The 27,310-nt window shown below is 33.5% G+C and overlaps 1 protein-coding gene across 1 annotated transcript in view; it reads left to right on the top strand.

The window, feature by feature from the left end:
• Positions 1–3,662: 3,662 nt before the first annotated feature.
• Positions 3,663–27,310, top strand: part of Smp_144590 (putative synaptic ras gtpase activating protein, syngap) — a gene marked incomplete at both ends in the record, with an annotated part of 107,451 nt that continues 83,803 nt past the window's right edge. Inside the window, 5 exons of the mRNA XM_018794473.1 lie at positions 3,663–4,010; positions 16,341–16,495; positions 18,240–18,809; positions 21,455–22,046; positions 23,871–24,100. Of these exons, the coding sequence (XP_018648883.1) occupies positions 3,663–4,010; positions 16,341–16,495; positions 18,240–18,809; positions 21,455–22,046; positions 23,871–24,100 (1,895 nt within the window). The remainder of the gene's footprint in view (positions 4,011–16,340; positions 16,496–18,239; positions 18,810–21,454; positions 22,047–23,870; positions 24,101–27,310) is intronic.

Raw genomic sequence — 27,310 nt, 5'->3', positions numbered from 1 at the left:
CATGAGGTAAGAATTAAAATATGATATTAACTGTTACCATATCATGATTAATTTCAGTGAAGAAACTGTAATAAATATGTTATCAGTTGTTGGATTCTTAAGGAATTCGGTTAGCTGTATTTGTAAATGTTAAATGGTAGTGAGAGAACTTAAAGAAATATGAAATGAAATGACGTTTGAACCTTATCTGTATTAATATAAGAAAGCAGTTTGGAGATATGTATGATTTTCCTAATTCAAAGTTTAGATTCAAACAAATAATTCTTCTCCCAATGTAGTGGGTAAAAAGAGAACAACCATTGAACTTGTTTTTTTACAGTATAAATGTTTGTTTACTGTTAATTAATTTCCTCAAAAACCATAATGGCACACACCAACATTGTGGAGTGTATTCGATACAGTTTTGAAAACTTTTTATGACTACAAAAAGGATCCTAAGTAAAAATGTTTTAAACTCATATAGGTAAATTTCGCCATTGAATTCAAAACAAAATGAGCAATATAAAATCTGACAAAACAATATTACTTTGTATTTATTCCATTAGGTACCTTAAGTTACCCATATATGTCACCCTGTTTTCTGACTAGTTAAAAGCGGTTAAGACTATCTTGGAGTTGTATCATCGATCACTTGAGTGATAATATATATCAAACTTTTACATCGATTACTGTCCAAGCATACTCAGGGAGTCATTTGTTAATTCGGAAGTCCATTTAGAAAAGATGAAAAATCATATTTTTGTGCTAACTTATAATCAACATAGTGAAATCAGTCGTGATATATGTTGTCAGGATGATCATGACTATAGTGATAAGAAAATCATATGAACAAAGAAAGGAGAGTACGAAGTTAAGAATTTAATCATTGATTTTGTGAATACTTTTGCTGAATATGACGACACATTTCTACAAGTGCTGAAGCACAAAGCCTTCTAAGTCCACGAAACTAGTTTCAGAGCAGCAGTTGAAATGATATAAACACATTGAGAGGCTCATTATCGGTATATCAACCTTTGTTCGGTTTGTAATTACAGAATTAGTCGAGATAACATGGAATTTAACAGTATTATGCACATTTTCAAAAGATTTTTTTGCGTTGACTTATCAGAATATTTTCAGCTATATCGTCTTCAAAATTGACTCTTACGTTAAAGGTTTTTCTCTCATTTTGACCGTATCCTATTTTTGCGTTGATAGATATACTTTTTAATAAGATTGAAGGAATAAACTTTATTAAGTAAGGTTTTCCATTCTTTTCCTACACTATCCTAGTCATCCGGTCCTATAGATAAGAAAATTAATCAAATTTACTTCCTCCTAAAGAGATTTGAAGCCTGAAAATTAGAAATAGGAGCCAATTCATGTATTCTTTTCAAATATATTCCATTTTTACAAATTCGTCCATTGTTTTGAAAAGGAGGATATTAAGAGAATTTATATTATTTTAGTTATTCTCTCCATGAGTGAATCTGATGACAAAATGAGAGTTATAGAATCTGTGCATAAACTTATTTACCGACACTCTAGTCAAACATAGTGAGTGTATTGTCTGATTAAAGACAATGGTATTCAAGCTTATCTAGTATGTATTGCACTGGCTATATTTTCTAATTTTCATTGAAACTACATATATTTGTTAATAAAATTCACTTTACATTAGCTTGTCATTATCTCTTATATCGCTTACTAATATTGGTTATATAAGTATTATTTTCCAGTAGTTGTTCATATATTTAGTCGATGATTTTCGTTGATATAAAGTCTGTTTAGAGACGATATAGATTTATCAGTCGAATTCATAATCTTACCCATGAATTAAAACATATCATTTACTCTAATTTAGTCTAAAAAAACAGAATCCCTGAAAAATTCCTGATGGAACTGAGAATTGTGAATTTCATTTTTAAAATTGTACACTCATAAATATTACAACAGTAAAGTGATACATATATGTCAATCAGAAAGACTATTATTGTAAGTTTACATCCATTAACTTGAAAAGATCTATTGTTTAACATATTGAATGACCAATTATTTTAAAATATACACTTTTGTAAAGTAAACTTTATAAGATGAAAATAAATCAAAAATAATCACAAATTAAAATATCACAAGGGGTTTTTGTGGAGATTTTAGTGGTTTATCGGTTAAATGCTGATAGGTCCTGGGTTTGAATCTCGCTCGGCGGGATCGTGGATACGCATTGCTGAGGAGTCCCAAAATAAGACGAAACGGCCATCCAGTGCTTCCAGATTTTCCATGGGGGTCTGGCTTTAATTGACTCATGATCTCAACTATCCAAATTAAGATAAATTAACAGACTTAAGTTGGCATGACACTCATACTAAAGTTCTTCTTGGAAAAAAGACAACAACTGAATTCTCATTTATACATCGATTGCAAATCTGAACAGTTTCACTAACTTAATTATTACTTAAGGGTTTACAACTGGAGCTCAGTGTCTTATCAAGGTGAAGAGGTTATGTGTTACTAAATTTTACAAATATTACCATGGGGCTTTCCGTGTGTTTCTACTGTTTTAGTATGCAGGAATCAAGCCTCAAATTAATGCTATAAATATTTGACTTTGATACTACTATAGATCAGAATAAAAAATGAAGTGTATATGAAAGCATCATGAATGCTTTCATCTATCTTTTAGACAATCTAATATTTCCAAACATATTATGAATTACTATTATACTTAAATAAACCTTACTTTAACATTTCTACAACGATATTTATAAAATGGAACTAATCTGGCTAAATATGTATTTCTGTATAGTTTTTAGCGTCTTTATGTTCAGTATTCAATATTCAGGTGTTGTTACCCTTAGGGTGAAAATTGTTTCTATATATTTTCAATCGAAAAGCGACATGTTATTATACTACTAATAATAAATCTTTATCAAGTCAGACAATTTCGTAATAATATGTCATTTTATCCTAAGGATATATCATATATTAATTAGACTATATGTCTTAGGTATTGAATAGAAGTGAAATACGAAATCAGTAATTAGATTTATACAATAAAGAATTAGTAAACAATCGTGTTAATAACTAGTCTATTCGTTTTAGAAACAGCTGAGTAAATATCTGCTAGAATGCATTATTTTCATCTGAGTAAGAATGTTTAACTAGTCTTTTTCTCAAAACACTTTTTAATCATACCAAATGGAGTATTAACGTACTCTAGTTATACTTTCTTCGTTTGCTTAATTTTTACTCCAACATTCTGATTTTATGCATTAGTCAAATTACAGACTTAATGTTAGTTTTTCAGGAAAGTTTATTGTATTAGTTTTGGTACATGGTATAAACTTAAGGTGATCATAGAAGCTGTTGACCTAGTCTTTGTACATGTATGACATTATGTGTAAAATATGGTTGTATATGATGTGATAAAACACAATCTAAGTGCATATTTTACAAAGTTTATTGTTGAGAAAGCAGGTTGTAATAACTATTTTCTCCAGAACGATTCATCAATTGGTTTAGTAGTAGACAAAATGAAATATGAGTGTGCTCTTATTAGCTTGCTTATTACCATGCTCATACTAGTAAGAATATACAAACCAAAATTGTTAACTGTTCTGTTTATTGATTTTCTTTTCTTTCTTTTTGATAGGCAAAACGTCTGATTTATTAAACTACAAGAAATGGAACAAGAAACAAAATGTAAGCCTAATCATATTCATGGCGATGCTGTTGAACCAACTACAGATGATTCCATGACATCGTCTCATTATTGTTTTGGTTTAAAAACAAAATCACATGAGATTCATGAAGGAAAAAGTAAGTCACTATGTAGAAATCCAGTTGGTTCATCAACATCTATATCTATGCCAATTGCATGGCCTAAAAGAGTTGGATCACGGAAAAAATCAAATACAAGCACAGAATTCGAAGAAAAATCCGAATGTGGAACTAAAAAACAATCATTAACAGATGTAGCTAACAACGATAAATACAAAAAAGAAACAGATACACAAAAACAACGCTTTTGGGTAAGTATATTGATTTTTGGATATAATACATAAATTGATTTAAACTATTCAAACGATGAATTCGAAGAGTAAACAGTTTATGTTCACTTAACTATAGTAGAAATTTCTAATAATAAAGTTATGTAAGCTTAATAAACTTACAGACAAGGCTGAATGTTGTGCGTTTTGACCCTGACCAGAGTCATGAAGAGTTTCATCAAAAAACGTGACAACTGCCGAGTGCTCCTTAATTTTCAATGGTTATTTTATAGTAAAGGCAAACAAGAAATATTCAGTGTTAATTTAGCAATATAAATTTCATTTTTAAGACATTACCATATGCATCGCTATTAAGGTGTTGAAACAATGGGTCTAATTATAATTACTGGTTCAATAAATGAAGAATTTGGATGTCGAAAACTATGTTTATTGAGTTGAAATCCGGAGTTTGTATTTATAAGATTTAATGGGTGACTTTTATTTTTTGTCGAAAGTTGTTACTCATTTTATCTTCCCTTTTTAATATCTGATGAGCACTAGTTTGATTTCCCAACAGTTCATCAACCGACTATTATTATTAAATTACTACGCATTTTATTTATGAGTTATTAGTTCAGAATGTTTCAACCTTAGAGTGATGAAATTTCCCAATTTATAATTCCATTGATCAGAGCAGCCCCGATATTCCTTTGAAGTCAAGCTATTTATATGGCTAGTTGTTTCACATTTCATCACACATCCCTAACTCTGTGGTTTCAGCTCTGAAATTTGATTCAAGTGTCAACAACTTTAGATAGACTTTCACACAAACAGTTTTCAAGAACTTGGCTCGTAATTACTTATCCAGATGATCATCTGAAAGTCACAATACACACAAGACCACCGATACGTTGTTTTCGTTTATACAGCAGGTCAACGATAGCTTAGAACTAAAATGTTTGTAGTGACCAGATTATGTATATCCATAAATACATCTTCATTGTCTTATATAATTATTTATTGATGTTTGAAGTAGTTTCATTGCTAGTATACCATTCGTTTATACAAATTCCAAGCTCCTGTTTCTGATACGGTTTTGGTTCTTCAAGCTTCTGTATTGTAGATTTTTGCAAATTTTAATGCTGAGTAGATTTTATTCTACTTCTACATTCTAAGTATTGTAAACTAGATCTTCTCATGAACTCTTAGGATATTATTTCAAGTGTAATGTAAATAGTGACAAGAAAAGAAAATCTAATTTAATATGATTGTTTTTCTCCATTAATTATACACTCTAAAATAATAAATTAACAGATATTCATTTTAATAGTTGAGATCATGAATCAATTGAAGCTAGACCACCATGGAAAACCTGGAAGCACTGGAAGACCGTTTCGTCCTATTGTGAGACTCCTCAGCAGATATTCATTTACTAAGATTTATTCAATCTTATTTAAGTATATGTTTTACAAATAGTGAACAAATAGTTTTCTTACATTCAATCTTTCATTATTGTTATGATTAATAACAGTAGTTGATATCTATTTATCCGAATCGATCAGTTAACGTTTTATAACAAATCTGATTGTGAATTATTGCTTGTTTGTTTTTTGTTGAGAATAATTTACGTTTGTTTAAATCTCATTAATATTACTTACTTACTTACTTTCGCCTGTTACTCCCAATGGAGCATAGGCCGCCGACCAGCATTCTCCAACCCACTCTGTCCTGGGCCTTCTTTTCTAGTTGTATCCAGTTCTTGTTCATTCTTCTCATGTCTGTCTCCATTTCTCGGCGTAATGTGTTCTTTGGTCTTCCTCTTCTCCTTTGACCTTCAGGATTCCATGTGAGGGCTTGTCTTGTGACGCAATTATCTGATTTCCTCAAAGTGTGCCCAATCCACTTCCAGCGCCTCCTCCTGATTTCTTCCTCCGCTGGAATCTGGTTTGTTGTCTCCCACAGTAACTTGGTGCTGATAGTGTCTGGCCATCGGATCCGAAGTATCTTGCGTAGACAACTGTTAATAAACACTTGTATCTTCTGGATAATGGCTTTCGTAGTTCTCCACGTCTCCGCCCCATTCAATAGAACTGTCTTGACATTTGTATTGAAAATTCTAACCTTGGTGTTGGTTGACAATTGTTTTGAGCTCCAGATGTTTTTCAGTTGTAAGTGTGCTGCTCTTGCTTTGCCGATCCGCACATTCACATCTGCATCTGATCCACCGTGTTCATCAATGATGCTGCCCAGGTATGTAAAGGTTTCCACATCCTCCAAAGCTTCTCCGTCAAGTGTAATTTCATTGGTGCATATTGTGTTGCATCGGAGTCTTGCTTTTCCCTTTGTTTATATTGAGACCTACTGCTGCTGAGGCTGCTGCTACACTGGTCGTTTTCTCCTGCATTTGTTGTTGCGTTTGTGATAGAAGAGCCAGATCATCCGCGAATTCTAGATCGTCAAGTTGCATCCTGCCTGTCCACTGTATCCCGTGCTTTCCTCCAGTCGTTGACGTCTTCATGATCCAGTCTATTACCAGGAGAAAGAGAAACGGTGAGAGTAGGCAACCTTGCCTTACACCAGTCTTTACTTCAAACGAGTCGGTGAGTTGTCCTCCGTGGACGATTTGGCAGTTTAGTCCATCATAGGAGTTCCGTATGATATTGACTATTTTCTCAGGCACGCCGTAGTGTCGAAGAAGCCTCCATAGTGTTGTCCTGTCCACGCTATCAAATGCCTTCTCGTAGTCGATGAAGTTGATGTAGAGTGATGAATTCCATTCGATTGATTGTTCCACAATGATACGTAGAGTTGCGATTTGATCTGTGCACGATCTATCCTTACGAAATCCAGCTTGTTGATCTCGAAGTTGGGCGTCTACGGAATCCTTCATCCTGTTTAACAATACTCTGTTGAAGACTTTCCCTGGTATTGAGAGGAGAGTGATGCCCCTGTAGTTGTCGCACTTGCTAAGATCACCTTTCTTTGGTACTTTGATCAGAAGTCCTTTTTTCCAGTCTGTTGGTACTTGTTCTTCGTTCCAAATCTTACTGAAGAGGATGTGGGGTATCTTGGCAGTTGCTGCTACATTTGCTTTCAGTGCCTCTGCTGGGATGTTGTCTGGTCCCGCTGCTTTGCCGATCTTGATTTGTCTAATGGCCATGCTGATCTCTTCAATTGTTGGTGGGCCAACATCGATTGGGAGGTCTGTGGGTGCTGCTTCGATGTTGGGTGGGTTCAGTGGAGCTGGTCGATTTAAGAGTTCTTTGAAGTGTTCTACCCACCTGTTTCGTTGTTCTTCAATGTCGGTGATTACTTTGCCTTCCTTGTTTTTCACTGGTCTTTCTGGTTTACGGTAATCTCCAGCAAGTTTCTTTGTTGTATCATACAGTTGTCTCATGTTTCCCTCTCTTGCAGCCTTTTCCGCTGTCATCGCTAAATCTTCCACATATTTACGTTTGTCGGTTCTGATGCTCCTCTTCACTTGCTTGTTTGCCTCTGTGTATTCGGCTTGTGCCTTGGCTTTTTCCGCTCTTGTTCGGCTGGTATTGATTGCTGCCTTCTTGTTCCTTCTTTCTTCAATTTTATCCAGTGTACCAACAGTGATCCATTCCCTGTGATGGTGCTTCTTTTGGCCCAGAACCTCCTGACATGTTGAAATGATTACCTCTTTGATACCTTTCCAGTTGCTCTCCATAGTAGTCTCCTCTCCATTGAGTAGATCATGAAAGGCCTGGAACCTGTTGCTGAGGGCTATGTTGAATTTGTTGAGTTTGTCAGCATCTCGAAGAAAGGCCGTATTAAACTTTTGTGACGTTGTCCGCGCCGTTGTCCAGTGCTTCTTAAGTTTTGGTTTCATCTTGGCGACCAGCAAATGATGATCGGATGCTATATCAGCTCCTCTTCTGGTTCTCACATCCTCCATCGTCCTCCTGAACTTTTTGTTGATGCAGATATGGTCGATTTGATTCTGTGTAGTGTGATCCGGTGAAATCCAAGTGGCTTTGTGTATGTTTTTGTGTGGGAATATGGTGCCACCTATGACCAGTTTATTGAAGGCACATAGGTTTGCGAATCTCTCACCATTTTCGTTCTTTTCTCCTAGTCCATGTTGTCCCATGACGTCTTCATATCCAGTGTTGTCCTTTCCAACCTTGGCATTGAGATCTCCCATCAGAATGGTCAGGTCTTTGGTTGGGCACTTCTCGAAGATCGACTGCAGCCTATCGTAGAATTGGTCTTTAGCGTCTTCATCGTAGTCGTTGGTCGGCGCATAGCACTGGATGACGTTCATTGTAATGCCCTCTCTCTTTGTTTTGAAGGAGGCTTTGATGATCCTTGGTCCATGAGATTCCCATCCTATAAGTGCATTTTATGCTTGTTTGGACAGCATCAATGCAACTCCTTGTGTATGTGGGGCATTTTCTTCTTCATGACCGGAGTATAACAGAAGTTCTCCTGAAGACAGTCGTTGTTGTCCAACCTGCGTCCAATGCGTTTCACTGATTCCAAGCACCTCCAGGTTGTATTTTCTCATTTCTGCAGCAATTTGGAAGACTCTTCCGGTCTCCCACATTGTCCGGACATTCCATGTACCTATAAAAATTGTTGCTCTGGTTGTAAGAAGGTGCATCGGCCTCATGACTTCCGAATGAACTCGGCTTTCATCATGAGACATCATAATTATTCCTTCTACTCCCAGGGCAGAGTTTAAATGGTTTGAATGATTTTTTCTGGTTAGCGTTTTTTTAGCGAGTTGATTTTCTACGGGATGGGGTCGCTAACCCCATGCCCAAACCTCCTCCTTTACCCGGGCTTGGGACCGGCAGCAACCCCCAGAGGAGCTACAGGCGGAGTTCTCATTAATATTAAGAGACTTAATTAAATAAAACAATTTGAAGATTTAGTTACCATTAGTTCCCATATACAACTTTAATAAATTTCCCTTCACATTATATTTTACAATCAAATTATTCTCTATTTTATTGCTTAGAAAACGATTCAGAGTAAGGACAATAGAAGACATAGAGTTATGTAGATTTTTGAATAAACATAGATACGGTATGTATGTACTGATCCAATAAGTGAATCAAATAATTATTTTCAGTATGGGGTTGTGAAGATTGCTGAGTTTCAGTTGATATAATGAATAGACAAATGTTAGATTACCATTGAAAATTTGGAAACACTGGACGGTCGTTTCATCCTCGTATGGGACTCCTCAGTAGTGCGTATCCAAAATCCCTCTCGCAGGACTCGAATACAGGACTTTCGGTCTCGTGCGCAAACGCTCAACCTGTAGACCACTAAGCCGGCCGGCATCTAACAGTGTTAATGTCCAACTTCAACCAATCCACGATATTGCGCGACCGTCTACCATTGTCTTCAGTGAATAACTGCCTCTAAAACACGCAGTTGAACTCCACTGACCACGGCCGTCCAGTGCTCCCAGGTTTTCAATAGTGGTCTAACATTCATTCATTCATGGTATCAATTGAAGGGCTTTGAGTTGGAATCCTGCATGGAGGGTCGTGGATGTTCACTGATGAGGAGTCCCCTAATAGGACAAAACGGATGTCTAGTGCTTCTAATTTCCCATTAGTGATCTAACATTGGTCGGTTCACAATTTCAATAAAATTCACTTATCTCCTAAACCTCATGCTTAAAAGAATCAATACAAAAATCTTTAATAATTTAAATCGTCCATCTGCTAAAAAATTGTCACACGAAATTCCTTAATAAATAAAGTTTTTAAGAAACAATTGTTCACAATTCACTTAGAATTACTTGTTTGAATCTTCCCATTGATGTTTAGAACTGCAACTGGTCAGTCTCTTATTAGCGTATGTTCATACTGTATGTATTGTCTCAATATAGCCTTATTTCGCAAGCATTGTAAGCAAAGATGAATAGTGGCTAGCAGTGGAATCCAGGACGCGCATTTCGTCCTATTTGGGACTCATCAGCTGGATATACCTGTATCTCAGAGTTGATGTTCACTCTGTTACTCGAACCCAATACCTTTCGCTTCAAACGCCATAGTGTTATCCACTCAGCTACTGAGTCTTGATGGCCACTTGCTTGTGCAATAGGGTGAAGTTTAACGAGTCCCAAATAGGGACGAAACTCACATCCTGAATTCCACAGCTAGCCACTATCTATCTTTACTTTCAAATTCTTCACAATGTTTATATCAACAAATGAATTTATTTTCTTCTTTTTATGATTAATATAACAGAAATGTATAAAATCACACTTTCAATAAAAAGTAAACTATGATTATTATAAATTCACTTCGTATTACTTGTTTGGATCTTCCCATCGATTTTGTTAGGACTGCATCTGGTCAGTCTCTATTTGGCATATGTGCATACTGTGCGTATTGCCTCGATATACCTTAATTCACAAGCATGGTTAGCAGAGATGGATAGTGGCAGGTACATCCAGCTGACGAGTCCCAAATAGGACGAAACGCGCGTCCTGGATTCCACTGCTAGCCACTATCCATCTCTGCTAACTATGATTATTATAGTTATTATATGAAATAAAATTCATATTTTGTCTTTTATTTCGTTAAATATGATTTTTGGACAGTACAGTAATAAGAGAAAAGGGATAATTATTAATTTAAATGTAAACTTTAAGGAAAAACAAATTAAATATTCATAAACACCATAAATACATATTATAGATAATATGGATTATTGTTATTATTATTATTACCACCTTCACGTCCTTAAAAGTTTGTCACACCATTCATATGATTCTTATCAGAACCAGTATGTTGAATAGACCATTAATCATAACCGATCGACTATAGATAAACATAGATAAGGAAGTTAATTGACTGAAATACTAACTAGAAAAACATGTTAACCATCTACATACGTATTGAGTTGTTATGATTATTAGGTACATATATACATATATATAAGTTTACGACAGCTGATAAGATCATTATTTATAATGAAACAAATTTATTCACGAAAAGTTAATTTTTCTAAAACTTAACCACAGGATAAGCCTACACACAAACTTGGATTTAAGTAACAGGATGGATTTGACAGTAATCTTTATAAAATGTGTTTAACTGGGAAATGCAAGTTTGTACAAGTTTGAAATTTCAAAAGTTAGTTCAATCATAAATTCAGTTTAAACTATTCATTGTTAATATTAACCCTATTACTCGTAGTGTAAATATTCATATCACTTAGGGAGCTCCATCAGAATCAAGTTTCATGAGGCAGCATAATTTTTAAGAGCCATAACACAATGGAGAAAAAAATACATCATTGAAAGTAGTTTCAGAGTCAGCTCTATGTTAATTTGGTTTTAGATTCTAATATACTTTTTCGAAAGTAATATATTCATTTTTATCATATGATCCGTCTCCAAAATAAAGTGGAGCAAGTGGACGCGGCTTTTTCAGAATTTTCAAAAAAATGGACTGGAATCATGTTGTTCAAAAATTCGAACAAATATAATTGACGGGATAGTAGTGTGGGTACGAAAGGAATAAAAATATTGTTAGGATTCACCACAGATGGATTCTAGTTGGGGAAACCTTTGCAGATCAGCTAGCAATAGACTGCTATTTTATCGTAATGTGGGACTCCAGAACAGTGTTAATCAAGACCTGACCGAGGACTTGTTCCAAGGGGATTTTCTGAAGTTCGATTTACAAGTCATGACCTGTGGAGTTCGGACGCGTCTGAGGTGAAACAGTAGTTACTAACATCACTGGATAATCACTGTGCAATACCACTAATCTATTGAATATGAAAATGTGTATCATTGAATGCCAATCTAGTGGTCTAACGGTTAAACCCCCTCAAAGAGGCCGAGGTTCCTGGGTTCGACTGATGCTAGAGTCGTGGATAAACACAACTTAGCAATCCCAATACAAGGATGAACCAGCTGATAAACATTCCCTGGTAATCGACGGTATTCCAGTTGAAGTTGGTCAATGAGGAATACCGCCTACAAACTAAATAAATATCCAGAGGACCATTTCGTCGGTAACAGTAATGCTTAAAACTTAGGCACGTGTTTGTTTACTAAGACCAAATGTTTTTATTGAGAACTGACATTGAAACAGATAATGCCCGTAAACACCCCACCTTAAATTCATTTATTTGTATGGGCCTAGAAGATAGGGAATACAATTTGTCTTACACTTACTAAAAAAGATAATGATTCATATACAATATAACAATGGACTATATTAAAACAGAACAGAAACTAATGGTAATATTATTATAGACCAAAGTTATGTTTACGATTATATTGCATGACCGTAAAGTGAGTCATTATGAATACAACTATGTGAGCGTGAAGGTCATTAGAAAGAAAATAGGAAAACATAAATGATTCGTACATAAGATTGGTAGGGAAGTCCTGTAAATAAGCTTAATAATAAACATTATTTTTGCTCATACTTAATAAATGAATGGGAACAAACTCATAAATTCTGAGCTTCCAAGGATTTTATGCTCTAGGTTCACTGGATGATACAATTATGAACCTTTAATAAATTAATTTTCCCATCTAACTAGCCATCTTGAATAATAATTTATAAAGCGGTAGTGGGTTAATGTGGTCTTTCTACTCCTTTGACCTTCTGAAAATGAGGAGCTAACATTGTGTTTACAAACAGAAAGGGCCGAAGATAGAAGCCTATTTTTTGCTTTTATCAGTACTGTCCAACATGTCATTAATTGTTCTTTTTCCAGTCACTAGCACTTTAACATCCATACTTTGATTGAAGGCTACACGCGAACATAGGAGTTACTTTTTTCAAATAATGGACGGCTTTCTGGGGCTAATTTAATAATTGTGATTTTCCGCGTAACTGTTTTTATATAACTCTCTTACAAGTGCTCTTGTCATTACACTCCAAAGTATGATGGGTTTAAATATTTCTAATTGGAAATTGTAAATTATGGATGATGCTCCGTTTGAACTCAAGACAGGCTAAGTAACAGAATTAGGAAACCTGACTGGTCCTTGATACTTCATGGAAATATTTCACTAAATTCATCTATTTTCTGCAAGATTTCTATACAAACCATAAAATCTGATGACTAATTAAAGCATTTTTACTACTATTTTAGATTATCTGCAGTCCGTACTCTGATTAATATATCTAAAAATGTGTACAGTGAATCAAATATTAATAAAAACAATTTCTGTCTGCAAAATAGGTTACCATCATAAAACTGACATTGAAAAGAGATTGAATATTCCACAATAATTTATTACACAGTGTTTCAATGATCGATGAGGTATTATCGTTATTAAATTAGAAATCTCAACGACCAAACCAGTATTTAGTTAGGGTTCATCTATTATAAAGAGTTAGCGAAGCGGATATAATTAACATATTTAAAGTAATCAATAAATAGTGCGATTCCTCCTAAGTACCGGAGGCGAAACAGTTTGACGCCTTCGAATTCAACTCCATTCACATTACAAATATTATGTCAAGTCACTGACCAATATATCAGGGAGCAAAAGTTAAATCCTTCACTTGTTCATAATTATTCATACCGTCAAATAAATTCAAACTCATCTAAGGGACTAGTGAATTTCTATCCAACAAATCTGTTCTATCGTCAGAGTGATCAGAAGTAGCCCTGAAAGTTTATTACTGAATGACAAAACTTCTGATCTTCAAAGAACAATGAAATGACAGTTTGACAACTTTTTTCCCACCTAAATGCTCATATTATTCATTCATAATATCGAAGTTCCCAATTTTTGGATTTTGTAAGAAATTATTTAGTGACAATTACATTTGAATCATTAAAACAATATAATTGATACTTAAACATGTAAAGTTGTTAAGAACTCTTCAGAGAAATTAAAATAACTCATTTTATCATTAAATAGAAATAAAGAGAATTCAATGAAGAAAGCTTTTTTTTCTCGACGAAATCATTTACTTAAGCTGTACATTCGTATTGTTATTTGTATATTAAATATATCAGAAGGGTTTTTGTGGAAATTTTTAGTATTTGCATCGTTCAAGGCATGAGTCAATTGAAGCTAGACCACCATGGAAAACATGGAAGTACTGCTTGACGGACGTTTCGTTCTACTGTGGGACGCCTCAGCAGTGCGCATCCACGATCCCGCCTCGCGAGAGTTGGAGTTCAACAAGGTCTGTTGGGAGATATCAACTCACTGAAGACACTGGTGAATGGTTGCTCAGTTTAGTGGATTGGTTGAAGTTAGACATTAACAGCGTGGGATGCCGGCTCAGTGGTCTATCGGTTAAATGCTCGCGCGCGAGAGTGGTAGGTCCTGGGTTCGAATCCCGTGAGTTGGGATCGTGGATGCTCACTGCTGAGGAGTGCCCCAATAGGACGAAACGGCCGTCAAGCAGTGCTTCCAGGGTTTTCCAATGGGGGTGATCTAGCTTCAATTGACTGATGCTTTCAACTATGCAAATATTAAATATATGCCTGTTTTCGTTTTTCTTTATATTTATCCGTCAAGTAGACAATCATCTTTCATAATTCTGATCCGTAAACAATATTTATCCTTATATTCTTCTATTACCCCTTGATTATTGCTTAACCTCATTTGATAATATAAGAGTCTCGAATCACTTTATGACGCAAGTTTTTCCATCCTTCTACAGATATATATTTACCGTGCGACTAAAAATACGAATGTACAACTTAGGTGAATGGTTTCGTCGAAAAGAAAATTTTCTTCGTTTAATTCATTTTATTTTATTGAGAACTGTCACATTTTTACTGTATGAAAACTGATAGTTTTTTTAAATCTGACTATATATTAGTGAATTTCAGATACTAACCATAGCTTTAGGAAAATTCATACAAATTATTAATTGACAGATAATAAAATCCATACTAAAGTATTGATTAAGGAACGTGTTACTTTTTAATTATCTTTAATTTACTCAAGTTAAGTCTTGGTGTAGAACTACCATAGTATATCTTTCCAATATTTCTATGAAAAATGTCAAAATTTATAGCATATCTAGCTTCATTCTAGCATTCGTCAACACGTTGTACCTGTAATCTTCATGCTTCCTATGAGATTCTGACCTACATCATTCAACGTCACTGTCTTAGTTATGACTGGTGACATCCCAAATCTTGGTACTTTGTGACGTTGTTCGTAAGCTTTCACGGACCGTAAGAGAATAACATCGAGTGTCATAAAACATGAAACCAGTGTTCTCTTTTGAATGGCTCCAATTATCGAATATGAAGATATAGTTTACACGATATCGAGTCACTTAAACTAGTGATTACATTGCAATTCTCTGGATAAAATTGGATCCGAACTAAGAAATACACAAATTTCAAATTGTTTGCTGAGTATTGGTTACGTACTATTAAACATTTGACATAAATATTGACTATATGACTGATTCGCTTACCCTCGATCGAAAATATGTATCTGTTATGTCCTAAAGAAGAATGAATGAGTGGTAACTGCTAGGAATTATTTATGGACTATCATTTCATTTGACCAGTTGTCTATTGCGATATGATTTACCATTCTCAACTAATTTCCGATTTATTAGCTATTTGGCTGGTCCTCCCGGTCTCGCACATTGTCTGGACATTTCATGAGCTTATTTTAGTTGTTACTCTGGTTATCAGGAGGTGCGCCGGTCCCGTGATTTCCAAAGAGCCTCGGCTTTCACTACCAGGCGTCATAGTTCTTCTGAATGAAGATTCTTCAACTTGGAGAATAGGGTTTAAGTAGTTTAATTTGTTTCTTCTAGTTAGCGTCTTTTTAGCAAGGTTGTTTTCTATGGGATGGGGTCGGTGACCTGATGCTGAACCATCTTCCTTTACCCGGGCTTGGGAGTGGCAGTAACCTTAGAAGAGCTACGGTCGGAGTTAGTTTTGAATAATACCAGCAAAGAAATACATACCACTCCTAATACATATTAATCTCCCAATTTCATTAAATATACCTGGATAGCAATGAAATTCTTTTTAAATGAGTCAGTAAACACTTGTAAAATGTTCATAAATTAGAAGAATAAAATATGGAAGTTGAATTGGCTTTACTGGTTTCAACATCAGTATTTCTTTTGTAATGAACTGATTCCTTAAACAGACGTTTTGTTGATCATCGTCTTACTAATTCTGGAGCGTAAATTTTTGATGAACAGATGAGGTTCATTCGCTAAATCAAAACCATTTGAAAACCCTTCATTTCATGATGTTTTCATCTGTTGTGTAGCAAAATTAAGTCCTTAAATATCACATCTCAACTAAAAGATTTTATTTGAAGTTGAATTATTGAAGGTTAAAAAGTTCATAAGATTTACGACTGACTAGTAATCTGTTCTCTTGATTTCTTTACGTTTTACCATCCTATAGCGTTTCTTCAGGATTGGGTTTACAAACAAATCAAAAAAGCAAAAGGCAGACTTACTTAGTAACGAAATATCCCCATTTGATGCACTAAGAAATGTTTCGGATAAACACTCACATTTCGTCAAGTATCTTGCTTTAGAAGGTTCAGTCGATCAAAAGTAAGTGTTTAAACTGCTTATACTTCGTTTATGATCCTTGCATGAACACATATTTGGAGAAACTATTATTAGGAACATATCAATACTGATTCCTTCGTGATGATACCACAGGTGTTTTTAAATAGGATACTGACGAGTTCAATACACTAAGAAATAGTAAAATTTCAAGCAGTTTTTAAAAAATTCAATTAATTATTGACTTTTTGACTGTTGTTTGATGCTTGGAAGACATTAGCCAACTGGAAATAAAAACAATCCAAGCTCCGTTCATAGAAAAATACATAAGCTTTATCATTCTTCACAAACGTTATCTGAAAAAAATGTTAGTTGAGTTGTAATGAATAGTGGATAACATAATCGACTAGTGTGTCAAGATTAGCGGTACCACAATTGACAATAATGATCCCAATGTTAACAATATACTTGATCGTTTCCTGTGATTTAAGACCTACACAACAAACTTCCAGGCGAATTTAATTTACAATAGTTCAACGAAGCTTTAAAACATAATGTTTTACTAAATTTGTTGCAAATTCATAACTTCATTAGTAATTGGAACTCATAAATGAATGTGAATTATGATCCGACTTCGTAGTTAAAATTCGGATTCAATGAAGATTTCAGATGTTTAACGATCCTTAAAACAATTTTAATCAAATGTTAATATACCCTTTAATCACAGATTAAATCAGTCAGTCAGCTACAACGTAGGACCAGGCACGTATATACATCGGTCCAAGTTGTCATACCTCGTTAGCATAACAACATGAACACCGGATTCATAGAAGTAGTTAATTTAGTGGTGGCAGTATATAAAAGATAGGTTGTTTATAAGGATATAGTATAGGAAGGAAGAACGTTATGAAGCAATTTTAATCTTAAGGTTTAAGGGAAGACAAAGAGTGTATACATCTACACCATTGTGATCGATTCTGAGCCATGTCACCCAGAGTCTCCAACCATTGGTTACGATGGTTACGCGGACCCCAACCAGGTAATCTGCATCTACCAACATGGCTCAGATTAAATACATTGGCACTATACAGAATTTATATAAAAGTTTGTAATTAGGTTATATCTAGGTATGTATTTAAATTAATGTGTCATAATTTTCAAATCCAAACAAGAATGACATACAGTTATGTTGGACGAAATAAAAACCTCTAGAATTGTTTGATTCACTTTAAACTATAATAGGAATACTGATTAAACAAATCATTATTTCTTTCTCTCACAGCATAATTCTTATGATTCAATAACCGAGCTTTGGATATTATGTGACAAAAACTTGGACATACCGATCCTAGTAACAAAGTTTCAATAATATGAGAATTAATGTCAGAAGGGATTTTTGGTGGATATTATAGTAATTTTAATAGTTGAGATCATGAGTCAATTGAAGCTAGACCACCATGAAAAACCTGGAGGCACTCGACGGCCGTTTTGCCCTATTGTGGGACTCCTCAACAGTACGCATCCATGATCCCACCTCGCGAGATTCGAACCTTTAATTGATACTAGCCAATAACTTTAAAGCCCACAGGACACTGAAAGAGTAATCTTAAAACTACTAATCTTACATCAGTTACGAACAACTTATTTATGGAACTTTAGTCGACATTTTAACAAGGGCATTTCTATGAAAATTTTGACATAAAAATAGTAAGATGACAAGTATTGTGTTCATCGAATTTATACTACTCAGTGCATCTTGACTTTTTATTTTGTTGATATTTTTGTGAAGCTTAACCTACCTTCCATCAACGGTCAAAATGAGTTTGCAATGGCCTGAACAAGAAAAATCAGATATATTTGATTCCAATGAAACGAAATATTCAACAGTGTGTTCGAAGGAATGCGATAATCCTGAAGAAAGTAGCTACAAGAATGACATCTCTACTAATGTGATGATTCGACCACCTAAATGTGGACAGAGAAGTTCTAGTGTTACACCATCAGATAGGTTTTCAGAAACATCCAGTGACAGAAACATAGAATCTTCTTCAACATGCGAAAAAGTATATCCATCAACTCCTGTTGCCTCAAAATCTACCGTGCTTCTTCGTCGCCCAAGAACTCCCACGTTAGGAAGAGCTGCTTTATTTGTTCGTGCATCATATATGGGTGTGGATAAGTCAGGAACATCAACTAGTTTATCATTTTCCAAACAAAATACAAAACGAGATACTGTGTTATCAAATGATTCTCATTTCAGTGACTTTCCGAATTTATCCAGTGCACAACCAGGTTTTATTAGTCGTAGTTCAAGTTTAAATTCTGAACTCAGGGAATTCAATCAAAATACACAGCAAAGGTAAAATTCAAATACTTATTTAACTGTTGAAATCATTACTAACAGGAGACAATAAGGTTATGCATTTTTGAAGCATTTCAAAGTATTCCTAAAGTATTTGTGTTTAGACTTTCATTCCAACTGAATCTGGTAGTTGTGTTTTTAATTTTTTTTTCGTTTAGCAGCTCCTCTTCTAGGTTTCCTTGGTGTACACATCCACTGGTCTACACTACGATTCCCGTCAATAGGAAACGTAGGATCGATATATTTCTATTGATTATTATATGTGTTTAAACATCATTTGAAAATCCTCATTTGAAATTATACGGATTCATTATTAAAATGGCTAGTACATATCGATTGTAAAACATCTTAAAGTAATCAATAACTGCTGAAATCAATTAATTTCATGGAATCTTTCACGGTTTCTCAACGAAAAACTGCTAACATTCTTATCAAAAAGGTTCTTATTATTTTGCATATATGGATCAAATGATTGATAGTATCCACTTGTCTTCACATTACTATTCTAAATTCTTATATCATATGGTATATAACGTATGTTTCGAAAAAAAATTATGATAAAACTAAATCGTTGTTGTATAAGTTTATCAATCAAAACTTATTGGATTATACATTTGATATTGATACAGAGAATGATGTCAAAAGGAAGTCTAATTAAAGCCAAACTTTAAATATAAGATGTATTGTATATGGAACGATATCTAACTGATCTTATTGAGTGATCCCATTGATAATTGTTAGAATTGTATAAAAATACTTGATCGTGATTTTACTCAGTATGACTTTTGTTCAATATTATTTTGATTTTTAAATCAGTATTATAATTAATCAATATAATATTCGCTTTATTTCAATGTAATTCTGAAGTGCTAACAATAACCAAGTTCTTTTTTCAATTCACTTGTTGGCTGTTGTTCTGTACTGTCATTTTAATAACAGAAATGGTGTTATTGATAGTTGAGTACACTGACTGATAACTTAGATTGCTTACACTGAATTAAAAATTTAGATGTATTGGTGAACTGATATCTTAGAAATGTTTTATAAATTAAACCTAAGAATTCTTTGATTAGAAGACTAATTTTAATGTAAATGGTTCACTGATTCAAAAAAAACCCATCCAAACTAGTCATTAGCCTAGATCCAGTAGCAGCTCACAATTACATTGGCTTGAATACGGCATTTAGGTTTACCTAATTATCTTGATTTCCTGAAAAATATCTGGATATTACCTGAAGATGGAAAATAACTTCAGTTAGGTAAATTCCGTAAACGTAAATTTTAATATACAGGTCTCAATCCGATTGTAATGTAGTCAACAATAATAATTTATAGGAACTTTCCTTTCAAATTACACTAGTGTCCTTTAAAGTGGGTTAAGTTTTTGATTTATTAATTATTAGCAGCAAATTTTATAACGTGACTAAAATAAGATCCAAAAAATCAGACTTGTTAAGACAATTTTTTATCTAATACATTTTTAAAATCAATTTCTTGAAAATTACTGGTTTATATATAATTCGAGTTGGTTGTTCTGAACATTTACTGAATTCACTTGGTGTTGTTTGTTTGTATCTTCCCATTGTTGTTTGGGACTACAATTGATCAGTCTCTTTGTTGGCATATGTGCATCCTGTGCAGATTGCCTCTATATTGTCTTAAGTCACAAGCTTTATAAGCAAAGATGGATGGTGGCTAGCAGTAGAATCCAGAACACGCATTTCGTCCTATTTGGGATTCTTCAGCTGGATGTAACTGCATCTCAGAGTTGATGTTCACTTTGGGACTCGAACCAAGTACCACTGCTAGCCACCATCCATCTTCGCTTTTTTACTGAATTGTTTTATGGTTATGAGCTGATAAATTTACTGAGAACCTTTCTCTCACATTAGTAGTATTTATTTTATTTAAATTTACTTAAGAGATTACTGGAACATATTCGAGTTCACTGAGTAAGATTATTTTATGACTCAAATCGTATATTTTCTATTTAAGACCACTATGAAGAAAGAACTCGGGGTCTTCCCGTTAATAAATTTTCTTCATTTCCAATGAGATTTTAATCGGTGTTTATCAGCAAACTCGTTTGAAGTGTAACGCTTAGTTAAAGTGATGTTTAATTGATTCTTTGATTTCAAGTTTACGATACAAAAAAGAACAATAAGCAACTGCAATCAGTCACTTAACGGTTTTAACTAGTTATACTTTCGGTGACATACAAGAACATATGAAAATTTTTGGTTTTAAGCTAATCTGAAAACTGATTACCAGTGATACTAACTTCTTAAAGAACTTCAGGATTCACAGAACTTCAAGCTGTTCGAGATACGAACTAGTACGTTAAAATTAAATTAAAGTTGTACATCAAAGTATGTCGTAAGTTTAGTACCCTCAGTTATAAATATTTTTGAGATTTTTTGAGATTTTTGACTTGTAGTGGATCTTATAATTGAAAACATCAACAAACTGTATTCTGTCGAGGAATTTAAGAATAATATGCAACAGATTTTCATATATACTATGGAACATTCTTTTTTCATCAGACCAAAATCTATTTGACATTGAATAATATCGTTAGTCTGCTTATAATATCAGTAGACTAAATTTATATTATATTTATATTTATTTTATTTAACATACAGTTTTCACCGATCATCTGTTAAAAACAACTCATCACAAACTAATTTACAACCATTCAATTTGAATGGATGTCAATATGAAACAAGAATTCCAAAAGCTACATCGACTAGGCATAATTGTCATGCTTATGATACTGTTCCGTTGGATAAACTTGAATGTCTGAAATTAATTCCTTCAGTACAAATGTTGAGTAAAAGTTCTGAAGTAAATTCAGAATTATCAAATTTAACATTAATCAAATCATCTGATTATGTACCAACTACAATTTCTTTTTTACATGGAGACCAAAAACAAGAACTACATACTAGTGAATATAACACTGAAAAAAATCAAACTCAAGTGATAGAAAATAATATTTTGAAAGATACAAGAAATTCTGTTGATATGTTGGTTACATCATCTTCAGAAACTGAAGTATCAGTTCTGAATCACAAACACTCAAAAAACTGTGAATCTAACCGTACTTCGGAAATATCTAATCTCCAGCTTAATCCACAATCCTTTTCAAAAAATCGTAGCATTAGTTCAAATTCTCGTAAATCACTTGAAATCCCGAAAGCTTCAGTGAAACCTATAAGACAGAGACCTGTCAAGGTAAGTTAACGAAAATTAAATTATCACTTTATTATTTATGTAAGTACAACATTTCAGAAAAATAGAAATTGGAATAATAATTTTGAAAATATACGGAAAACCGAAATAGGTCCCTGTTTATATTATTAGTTGGCAAGGTTTCAGTTGTGAACAAATAAAAGATCCTGAGTTTTTAATTAATAGACAAAAATATTTGATCAGCGGTTTACGTTATGGCTTCAACGGAAATCATAAGATTTGAAAGTCATGGCAGCGATGTAGTCTATGAGCGTCACTATGAAAACTCGAATAAATTAATAGATTATGACAGTGAATAATTGTAGGATCGAAGACTTCAAGTAGCTTCAAACTGACTGAGGTTTTATAAATAATCCGACAACAACAAATGATCCTTAAAATCGCAGTTAAATTGTAGATAATCTATGTAATGAAGTGATTATTACACAAGATTTTTCTAAGTATTAGCTCTACCATTCCAATAAATGGAAATACCTCGTCTTAGGTTTGAAAGCAGCAACTCCTATGAAAGTACTATACATAGAATTCAGAAAATGTAATTCATATTACTGACATCTGAACTACAGAAATTTAGAATGTTCTCACCTCAGCTGAATATAAAATTATTGTACCTCTATACAAGAGTGAATCTACCCGAAACGGAACCGTGGTTAAAAAAATTTAAAAAACATACAAGTAATACGAGTTTTGTAACCAGTGATATATAAAAGTTGGTTTCATTTTTATCTGTCAAATGTAAACTAGCGCCTTAAAAGTGGTCCACATCTATAGCTAGTTATCTCTACTTGTGATGCATAAACTAAAAAAAGTATTTTTGATATCAAGACAAATATCAATGGCTGTAGAAAAATCTTTTTACATAAGACTATCATAGTATTTAAACACAAGTAGACTTAACTAACATTTTATCTACAGTGCAGTTAATTTTCTTCTATTCATGACGATTATCTACCATACCAATATTCTCACTGAATATCCAAGTTTCATGAGATTATGTTAAAGTGTGTATTTAAGTATACTATTCGTCAAAAACTACGGAAGTATCGATAATAATTTTACTTTCAAATAAAATTACTATTTGATTTTATCAAAACATGAAAGGAAATAAATTTGTTTGAAACTAAATTATGATCAGAATTGGGTTTGTGGAGATTGTAGTAATTCCACTAGTTGAAGTCATAAGTCGATGTAAGCTAGAGCACCGTTGAAAACCTGGAAGCAGTGAACGGCCTTTTCGTCCTACTATGGGACTCCTTGATAGTGCGCGTCCATGATCCCGCATGTGGGACTCGAACCCAGGACTTTCAACCTCGCATGCGAACGCTTAACTTGTAGACCACTGAGTAGGCCGGCATCCAATGGTGTTCATGTCTAACTTCCACCGATCCATGAATGGCTGCGTAACCATTCATCCATTGTCTGAGGTAGATACCTGTCTCTGAAACTAAATTGTCGTACTAATTCTTCCAAGTTAATCAATGCCATGTAATCATGTGTTCAAATAATTAAAGGCTTTAAGAATTATTTGATGGATTATTTTTACTAATGAATACTTGCATAAATATAATTTCCCTCGGTCATTTACCTGTCATCCGATAACAGAAATGTACAGTCAGTTCATTTTGAGTTATTATTAAATCGATTGACTAAATTGCATGGTATTTTTTGAGAAACAGTGTTTAGTTATATATATGGTTCAAGTAAGCTTGATCAGCTTTCACTTCAAGAAGTCAAATACTATAATCAAAAATATTCATTCATTAAGTCACTAAAATTTATTCAAGTATCATGTTTCTGTATTTCCAGACTATCATTGGAACAGAATTACCAACTTCACCAAGATCTCGTAGTTCACAAAAATCAAATAATCCATTTTATTCAAAACCAAATAAAAATTTAACGAAAAAATTCTGTGAATCAATTAGCAACGTTGAAACCAATATCGAAATACCTTTTCCTAACAATAACTCAGAATATAATGAACAGTTTCAAAATGAAAAATCGATCAGTCATTCAGTTAACATTGGATCATTTGTGTAAGTTTCAAATAATCATGTTACTTTATAATATAAATATATAACTATAGTAATCTGATAATGTTTAAATAGATGTTAAAAATGTGGGAATTGTATTTACTTTTTGAGTGACCTAACACTTTTCACATTCTATGCTTGCTTACTATCCATCACTTGAAAAAACACCTTACTAAGATTTCAAAATCTATAAAATGAATATTAGATAGTAACAATTTTAAGGATTTCTGTTTTCGTTTATGGTATAATTGATTCATTTATTTCCTGATAAGGTGATTAGTACTTGCTAATTACAATGGACTTTTGTTGTTCAAATTCTATGTAGATATTTCTTCAAGTTTTGATGAATAATGTTTCTGAAATAGCTCATATAATGTTGAGGATTCAGTGACACTATATGTTCGATGATAGAACGATACATATTTTATTGCAGAGTAAAGTTTGTGGACAAACTTCGGGTTTGTCGTTCAGAAGGACGATGAAAGCTCCACGACCAAACCATCCAGCTCAGAGAACAAACCTACATCAAAATCACCCACCTGAGCTACAAATCTTCTCCACCATCTCAAAATCATACGAGAGTAAAGTTTGAAATTTTCCTTATAGTTAGTTTGAAAGCATTAAAGATATTTATGAACATTGAAGCATTTCTACGATTGTTGAATGCAGTTAATAGTTACTATCAATCGGATGTAATAATACAAAATTAAATCAATAAACCACGTGTAGAATATTAAAACGACATTATGATGTAACATGGAACAGATAACAAATTTGTCCTTATGTGACGTAACAGATTGCAAAAAATATTTTTGAATTTTAGACATATCAACAAACATACGGTTGGTGACTGATGATCAACAGACTGAAAATAAAAAAGCATATTCACTTAAGTAGAAATTAATTTAATTGCTTCCGAAAATCTGTCAAAATGTTGTACAATGAAATTGATCAGTTTTTCGCTCTATACTTTATTGAAAGTTGAAATCACAATTATATCCAGCAAGTTGATTTTAAAAGCTTTCTGACGACTGTTAAAATTGCCTAACTTTAAATTATATGCATTAGGATATCAAATCACAGATCATGTCGGCAACAAATTAAACCTGATTACTATAAGTATATCCATACGGTAGACTAGTCTATATGATATGGATCATTCTTTAGTAAACGATTACTTTTTCTGATAAAATAACTGTGACTTGATATTTTCCATATTACTGATGGTAATTTATCTTCTAAAAGCAATAATTTACAATGAAATTGTTGTAATCATCCAGCTCTTACTTGAAAAATTTCCATATAACGGCTTCCGGATAGATTCACTGTTGAAAAATAATGTGGTTCATAATTGTGCCGTGGTCAACAGTTAAAGTTCAAAATTTTTACTTCAGTCATAACAACATTCTAACTGGAATTCTTCATAATTATTAGTGTTTTTTATGCACTATAAAAATAGTCTAGTTTGTCAAATTATTCTGACAGTTAATTAATATTCACTGAGGACAAAAGCAATTTTTAATATGGTTACAGAAGTGACTCATTATTTTTAATGATTAGTCTAGTTTTCTGTAAAAGAATTAAATTTTAATATTTGTAACGTGTATTTATGTACACTCTAATAATCTCTATGTCAACAAGTACTATTCAAAGTATTTAGGTTTAAATTAACCAGAATAGAAAAAAACGTAAATTTCGGGGATTTTAATAGGGAGAACTTCAATGTCTGTGAAGTACTTTATTCCTTTGATATCGTTGATTTGCAGGGAAACAAAGTTAAAATTTAGAGATGGATGGTGGCTAGAAGGAGAGTCCAGGACGTACTTTTCGTCCTATATAGGATTCGTCATCTGGATTTATCTGCGCCCCAGAGTTGATGTCAACTTCGGTACTCAGTCCCAGTGACATTCGATTCAAACGTGAGTCTCAGAGTATTCACTAACTCTCGGGTGAAGGTATATCCATCTGGCGAGTCCCAAGTAGGACGAAACGCGCTCCATGGATTCCACTCCTAGCCCTTATCCGTTTCTGCTCAGAATGCTTGTGACTCAAGGCAATATCAAGGTAATCTGCACAGGACATACGTTTGCTAATAAGAGGCTGATCAATTACATTCCAAAACATAAACGGGAAAATTCAGACGACCAATAGAAAAATGAATTAAAAGTGACTTACGATAAAAATTTCAAATGTTTTCCCTATTTATTGTTGTGTTCGGTTTTAATTATTTGTATGACAGAGAACATAGATGATTGGGTCTAAGATTAAAGACTGTTGCATTATGGCATAGGAATTAGGTTATTTTATCGGATCAACAGTAAAACACCATCAACTTTATATAACGACTTACACAATTTGTTGTTCATATTCATCTGCCTTTTTGTATGAAGCAGTATAAAGCTTTTCGATAACATATATGCCTACTATTTATTAAATAAGTAGTTCGAATTATAAAAATAATGTTTTCACACAACCTGAGTAGAGTTATGAGAATATGGTTAACTGATGGGTTTATACCGTGTCTAGATCATTCTCACTTCATGATTCAGAGACCTACACTCAGAAATCATGTGAAGCTAACAAGATCACTGTTAAATAGTGAAAACTGTCTGGTACTTTGAGAGTACCTACAGTTTTTCAGATGTTATATAGCAATGAACGATATTCCAAATGATTATCTTCACCAAGAAAACTAGAGCCAAAATATTTTAACTAATTGAGACATTCATTATGAAAAGTAAATAGTCATGGTTTAACAAGTGTAGTATTGTCACTAGTAGCTGTTGAAAATAAGATATTTCATAAATCTGTCAAAATGTTCATACCTTATTTAGAATTGTATATAGCTGAAATCATGAGTCATCTCAATCCGACCAGCCGTTCTATGAAAATCGTTGTATCTCCGAAACCACTGGACGGATTTTTATGATGTTTGTTTCAGATTATGTTGCGAGAGTGTGCGCGTTAATATAAAACAAGAATCATCTGAATCCGACCAGCCGTTCTATGAAAATCGTTGTATCTCCGAAACCACTGGACGGATTTTTATGATGTTTGTTTCAGATTATTTGCGAGAGTGTGCGCGTTAATATAAAACAAGAATCATCTGAATCCGAACAGCCGTTCTATGAAAATCGTTGTATCTCCGAAACCACTGGACGGATTTTTATGATGTTTGTTTCAGATAATGTGCGAGAGTGTGCGCGTTAATAT

The sequence above is a fragment of the Schistosoma mansoni genome, chromosome 1 (assembly GCF_000237925.1).
Source record: "Schistosoma mansoni strain Puerto Rico chromosome 1, complete genome".
Lineage (NCBI taxonomy): Eukaryota > Metazoa > Platyhelminthes > Trematoda > Strigeidida > Schistosomatidae > Schistosoma > Schistosoma mansoni.
This window is presented reverse-complemented; position numbering and strand designations above follow the sequence as displayed.